General features: G+C 38.5%; 1 protein-coding gene across 1 annotated transcript in view; it reads left to right on the top strand.

Moving 5' to 3' along the window:
* SALL3 (spalt like transcription factor 3) overlaps positions 1–4204 on the top strand; it is a 20702-nt gene extending 16498 nt beyond the window's left edge. Inside the window, exons 2-4 of the mRNA XM_053980615.1 lie at positions 1–1235; positions 1452–1792; positions 2772–4204. The exon at positions 1–1235 is cut by the window's left edge and continues 1702 nt beyond it. Of these exons, the coding sequence (XP_053836590.1) occupies positions 1–1235; positions 1452–1792; positions 2772–3203 (2008 nt within the window). The 3' untranslated portion in view covers positions 3204–4204. The remainder of the gene's footprint in view (positions 1236–1451; positions 1793–2771) is intronic.
* Positions 4205–7398: the final 3194 nt, after the last annotated feature.

Here is a 7398-nt window from a genome sequence, read left to right as displayed (position 1 = left end):
AGGCGTTCCAGCATCTGCTGAATCCCCACAGCCTGTTCAGAGTGGCTCATCTCTGACCAAGACAGAACCTATCACTCTGCCTCCCACGAGCACACGGCTCGGGGACCTTTCTGCAGGTGGGCAAGTTTCTGCAGCTGCCACATCTTCAATTCCTACGGTGGTTACAGACAGCAGTGTTGCAACAAGCCTCCCAAACCCTGTGCTTCCAGCAGTGTCTGACCAGTTTAAGGCAAAGTTTCCATTTGGTGGTCTGCTAGACTCTATGCAAACATCAGAAACCTCAAAACTTCAACAGCTAGTGGAGAACATTGATAAGAAGATGACAGATCCGAATCAATGTGTCATTTGTCACCGTGTGCTTAGTTGTCAGAGTGCTCTCAAGATGCATTACAGAACACATACAGGAGAAAGACCATTTAAATGCAAAATTTGTGGACGTGCCTTTACTACAAAAGGCAATCTAAAAACACATTTTGGAGTTCATCGAGCAAAGCCACCACTTAGAGTACAGCACTCATGTCCCATTTGTCAGAAGAAATTTACAAATGCGGTTGTTCTTCAGCAGCACATTCGTATGCATATGGGTGGGCAAATTCCTAACACACCACTACCAGAGGGCTTCCAGGATGCCATGGACTCAGAGCTTTCCTATGATGAGAAGAATGTCGACACACTGAGCAGCTTCGATGATGACATTGATGAAAATTCTATGGAAGAAGACCCAGAACTAAAGGACACAGCAAGTGATTCATCCAAACCCCTTATCTCTTACTCTGGGTCATGTCCTTCTTCACCACCTTCTGTGATCTCCAGTATTGCTGCTTTGGAGAATCAAATGAAAATGATTGATTCTGTCATGAACTGTCAGCAGCTGACCAGTTTAAAATCCATAGAAAATGGATCAGGGGAAAGTGACCATTTGAGCAATGACTCTTCATCAGCAGTTGGTGATCTTGAAAGCCAGAGTGCAGGCAGCCCTGCAATGTCTGAGTCTTCTTCCTCCATGCAAGCTTTGTCTCCTGTGAATAGCAATAGTGAAAGTTTCAGATCAAAGTCCCCTGGTCTCAGTAACCAGGAAGAGCCACAAGAAATACAATTAAAGACAGAAAAACCAGACAGTCCGCCACCCACAACTGAAAATGGAGGCGCATTAGACCTGACATCCACCAACCCGGGAAGACCGGTCATCAAAGAGGAGGCTCCATTTAGTCTGCTGTTCCTGAACAGAGAACGTGGTAAGTTTAAAAGTACTGTTTGTAATATCTGTGGCAAGCCTTTTGCTTGTAAGAGTGCATTGGAAATTCACTACCGCAGCCATACTAAAGAACGTCCATTTGTTTGTACAGTCTGCAGTCGTGGGTGTTCCACTATGGGTAATTTAAAACAGCACTTACTGACGCACAAATTAAAAGAGCTGCCTTCTCAGTTATTTGAACCCAACTTTACTCTAGGTCCCAGCCAAAGTACTCCTAGCCTGGTCACCAGTACAGCACCTACCATGATCAAAATGGAAGTGAATGGTCACAGCAAGCCGATCTCTTTGGGTGAGGTTCCCTCGCTTCCAGCTGGAATCCAGGTTCCTGCTGCACCACAGACAGTGATGAGTCCGGGGATCACCCCTATGCTGGCACCCCCCCCTCGCCGGACTCCCAAGCAGCACAACTGTCAGTCGTGCGGGAAGACCTTCTCCTCAGCAAGTGCACTGCAGATACACGAGCGCACCCATACCGGTGAAAAACCATTTGGTTGCACAATCTGTGGTAGAGCTTTTACCACAAAGGGGAATCTTAAGGTAAGAGGCCACATAAAACTGTAAAGGCTTGGGGAGGGTGGGTTAAAGAGCATTGCTCTTGAATTCAGCAAGTTTTAGTGCTAAGTGTTTGTCCCAAAGACAGGGGAGAAGGGAGCTTCAAGGAAATGCTTGCTGTACAGTGGTGGTCATTATGCTTCCACTGTGTAGAAGATAAGGCCTGGAAAGTGGCTGTGCAATGATGCAAACTTTAAAACTTTTTCCAGATGTACATGCAGGCATGTTGTAGTTCTGACAGATGTGATGGCACAATCAGTCAGCTGGTGGACATGTTCTGAGGGTTCTCATGGACCATCAATGCAAAATAATTTTGCTATAAACCAGAAACACAGAGTTTGCTCAGCTCCTTGGGTGCCTCTCCAGTTTCTATTTTCTATTCCACTTTGCAGCCATTGCATAGTGGAAAGCTGTTTCTCACAGATTTACAATAGGTTACTACAGGAGTGATCACTCCTATTCCTGCCATTTGATTAACCATCAGGACTCATCAAAGGACATTTTAAATGTCCTTTTTAAAAATACTAAATTTATCAAATCAATCAGTGCTTCTGACATGAGATAAAACATGAAAACAGACAGGATGAAAAAAGGAAAAGGGAAAAACCACCCATCTCCTAGTATGAGTAATGCCCTTGGTAATCTTCAGTATGTGAGGTCTTCCAGCTTGCATGTGAAATTGTCTAACCCAAGAGAGAATGTAGCCTTTAGTCTTGCAGCACTGTTTGTTTGTACTGAGAAGAATCAAATGCACATTGAAAAACTACTGTGGATCTGAGTTTTCTTTGTGTGGGCTGACTGGACCTTAGAACTGTGTCCTTACTGGAATTGTTTTTTTCCGATGCGAATTAAAAGGCATTATTTTAAAAAAGCAAGTGCTACTCTAAGTAACAGCATTTCAGGCTAGACACCTCACCAGAATGTGCTAACTTGAGGGTGCTTCTTGTCCCTGTTCACTCTGCAGGTTCACATGGGGACTCACATGTGGAATAATGCCCCTGCACGTCGCGGCCGACGCCTCTCTGTGGAAAACCCCATGGCTTTGCTCGGTGGCGATGCTCTCAAGTTCTCCGAGATGTTCCAGAAAGATTTGGCAGCTCGGGCCATGAATGTTGACCCCAATTTTTGGAACCAATATGCTGCAGCTATCACTAATGGACTTGCTATGAAGAACAATGAGATTTCTGTCATACAGAACGGAGGCATTCCTCAGCTCCCAGTAAGTCTAGGCGGAGGCGCCATCCCGCCTCTAAGTAACCTTACCGGTGGCATGGACAAAGCTCGCACAGGCAGCAGCCCTCCCATTGTCAGTCTGGACAAAGCAAGTTCTGAGACGGGAGCCAGTCGTCCATTCACGAGATTTATTGAGGATAATAAAGAGATTGGCATAAATTAAAAGCATTCATTCCGAATAACTGTTGGACCTCTACTTGACACAACACTTGTCCTGTTCCATTTACAGCTTTTGAAGCTAAGCATTAGTTTCCTGACCTAAATGCATAGGTTCCCTTTAAAATTTTACCCATAGCAGAAATACATAACTTTGTGGCTGCTGAAAAGTTGTCTTGCAAGGTCTGCATGGTACTTCTTTCAACAGTGAGTTTGACTGTTACTGAGAACTTTGAAACCTTTTAATTTAACAGAAAACAAACAAACAAACAAACCAGTCATGGGATAACTTCATTAGAAACAGAAAGAGGCTAGTCTACATTCACTTTGCTTCTTACAAAACTTACTATCACCTGAGAAAGGGGGGCTTCATTACGGCATTGTCACACTTATTTGCTGGTTTTGTTCAAATTAGTTAGCAACTTGGACTATGTTTTTAGGAATCTTAATCTTAAATAAGTGATTTAGTACCCCAATGCTGTGTATTATTACAGTACCCTTGTCTGTAGTATTTATAATGTTAAGATTATGCGGGTAACAGACAATATACTAGCCCCAAACTTAAATGAAGCTTTTGTACTGCAAAATACATCTGGCTATGTGATTTTTCTTTTTTCTTTTTCCTTTTTTTTTTAAGCAAGTTTTGTTTTACTATGAATAAGTGGTTTCTTTCAATGCAGGCAAAATTGTGAAGCTTTATTGGGAAAGATAGCATGCTTTTCATGTGCAAGTACCTGTCAGTAACAAACCTTTTTTTATTTAAACATTTGTAGCTGCTATGTGGACAGTTGTTCTATTAAATGAAAAAAAAAAAAAGTAGCGTGTATTTTAGCTCAATGATTGGAAAACAAGTTACAGACAAACCTTAGCACCATAAATTATTCACAACATTATAAACAGTTGTGAGTAAATACTCCGTGTTATCAAAGCTGTACAATAAAAAGGTAATGTTTGTATAATGTGGTTGCAAACTCTTAATTTATACTATTGCACTTTTATTACTTTATATTAGGGAGGTTTGTCTATAATTTGAAACTGAACAAAGATGTCAACTATTTTATAAATAGTACTTTGATTTAAGGAATAAGGAGGAGGACCCTGCTGCAGTTTCTTCTTTTGTTTTAAGCTCAAACAATGAGAGATCTCTATCAACTAAGCAGAAAATTGCAGAGAACTGTCAGATCCTTAGGAAATACAGGGACTGCTGTTTCTTAAATGGAAATGATTTATTTAACTTTTCTATGATGTCCACTTAAAAGCGTGACCACCCCTGACAGAATTCTGATACATTTATCTTAGGAGTGTGTTATTAATGCAAGTCTAGGATAGAGGAAGGAAAACATTATGCAGGTTTAATTTTCCTGTAATCTGTTCTGTCTCTTTCACGCGTAACCATGAGAAAGATGCTGACTGCCTAATAATAGTGGGAACAAAAAACTTTTGGGCAGCGTGAGCAGTAATAACACACAAATGCTCTATATTTATTTCCAACTGTCTGATTATCTTTTCAGATTGCTCCAAAGCACAATGTACTCTGATTAATCAAATATAATTTTACATTGATTGCATTGTTGGAATTACACTGAGTAAACAAAAGGAATGGTTCCACTCATAAGTTAAGCGGGGAATACTGAGGAGACTGGGGCTTAATCAAAACTTGAACAGTAAATGTTTTGTGTACTACCTCATTTTTGTGCATTACAAGCATGGTGGAGTTGACACTCTGAACTTCCGTCCAGCCGAATTGCTTGAGAGACATTATGGGTAGCTGGGTTACAGCGCAAGGAGTTTTATGCCCCTGAAGAACGAATCAGACAGTGAGGTCTTCTCAGTTGAGACTGAAAAATAGGACAATCTTTCTTATAAAACAGAAACCATTACTGTAAGAGGATGGAGTATTTCTGCCATCATGTAATGGAGTGAGAAGAGGTTCAAAGACTTATTAGCTGTTTGTTTCTATTGGAAATGAACAATGAACTCTACAGCTCCATTTTCTACAATGATGAGATAGAGATATATAGATATAAATATATATCTATATCTGAGCAAAATCATATATCTGTAACACCTCTACAATATAACATAATTTTTTTGCCACAGTGTGTGGGTGGTTAGGGGTGTTTCCAAGCATTAAAGAAAAAGAAAACTGAGGTGGCTTAATGTTGCTGTATTTCAGCAATTGAATGTTTTTATTTATCTGTATAACTTTTGGTGTGACTTTTTTTTTTGTTAGTATTTGGTACCATGTAGTGTTATCTCTATTCACTAAAGGATGTGTATAACTTAAAAAAAAAAAGAAAAAAAATAAAAAAGAAAGCAAAATAGAGAAGAAAAAATGAAAAAGGAAAAAGAGAAAAAATATGTAAAGTGTTGTAAATAAGATGGTTGAAGATGGTACAGTAAGACTGACCCCATTTTGTATTCAGGGTTAGGCCATTCCTCTCTGCATGGTGAAGAGAGACACTATTTTTATACTGTGATACCATGTAGGGCTAGGAACCTCCCTGAAACAGCTGGGAATTGTTACCTAGATCCGATATTTTTTAATATTAAATTCTTGTTGGCTTGACACATCTACTGGTTGAAATGGATGTCTTAGTCTAGGTTACTATTTTTGTCATATGGAATTGAATAAAATGCAGGATGTAATATTATTTCTGAATCATGTTCCTTGATTACTCTAATAACAGAACAAGATATGAGACTAAGGTCACTTGTGGTAGATTGGTGTCAATGACTTCTAATCATTGCATCTGAAAATCAGAGTAAGCTCGACACCATATATTCAAATGTTTTTCTAATTTATATTAACAGTCCAAAGGGATAGAATTATTAAAATCTCTTTTCCAATGAAAATAAATTTTGACAGAATTTATCCCAAGGTAGTAGAACAAAAAAATACACCAAAAAATATTTTGGAGGGGGGAAACAGACTTTGGAATGACTACTGTTTCAAATTGACTGCTTTCTGAACATTTATCCTGTACTACCTAATGAAAAAGCCTCCTTTTCAGGTTGTTTAAACATCTGCCTAATATTGACAATACACTGCATGAACAAATTTATCAGGAGCAGTTCAAATTCTAAAATATAAAAAGGAAAAAAATTGACAACTCGCATCCGTTCATTCCAAATGACATAATCTATACATTTAAACCCATGGTTTTGTTTTGTCTTCTTTTCCAATATCAAAGCATGTCTAACTTTAACCAAATTATTTTTTCACATTGATTTAAATAAAGTATTTACATTCTTAAGGTTAGGCATGTGGTTACGTATCTCCTGCAAAAAAGCTGTATGTTTGAGTAAACTCCAAGCTGTTATATTCGGATGGTGAATGCCTGCTGCATTTAAAACAGACAAAAGATAAATAAAAGAGAACAATCTGTATTAATCATTTTTTCAGTGGCCTTGTTATGCAGATACTGTGTTTTATAAGATGAACCCAAAGAAGGTATGAGTTTCCTCAGGTGACTCAACAACAATGATAGATTTGTGCTTTTCTTCCTCCATGCACATCCCTGAGTCTTGGTGAGAGAAAACATGATATGCAAAAGAGAAGAAAAGCAAAGGAAAGCTGATAGCTATGGTTCTGTTCAAAACACAAGAGGAAAATTACCTGCTTTCCCTTCCTACCCCCCCAAAAAAAGGATGAAAGCAGAATGGTATCTATTTTTAAATATGTATGGGTTATTTTTTTTATCATATGAAGACATCAAATAATAAAATATGCTACACAGATTAAAATGGTCAAAGTCTGTTGAATTACAGATGATTAAAAAGATAGCCACATAGGAACTCAATATATGATCAGAAAAATTGCTTGTTATGATTTTTTAAGAGGAGTGTTCCAGCAAGGCTTTTGGACTTTTCACTTCCAGTTTTCCCATGAGTTATTAGAAAGAGATCATTTATTAAATGATTGAAATAACTTAATTTTTACCCAATTGTTTTCATTTTGTATATATTAGCCCTCAATATATCATCTGTTCCTTTACCTGTTTTTTCCCTGTCTCTTTTGGCAAAAGCTTTGTTTTCCTAAAGCTGTATTTGTGCTGTATTTGTGTTGCCTTTAATTTACTTCTCTGCATGTACTCTGCCATTTGGAAGATACTGTGGTTTATTTTTTTCCTTTTTCTCTAATTCTGCAGAGGTCAAAAGAGCTGCCTGTTTTTTACGTCTATGTGTAACACTAGCATAAT

The sequence above is a fragment of the Vidua macroura genome, chromosome 1 (assembly GCF_024509145.1).
Source record: "Vidua macroura isolate BioBank_ID:100142 chromosome 1, ASM2450914v1, whole genome shotgun sequence".
NCBI classification, from domain to species: Eukaryota; Metazoa; Chordata; class Aves; order Passeriformes; family Viduidae; genus Vidua; species Vidua macroura.
The sequence above is the reverse complement of the archived record's forward strand: the minus strand, read 5'-3'. Positions and strand labels throughout refer to the sequence as shown.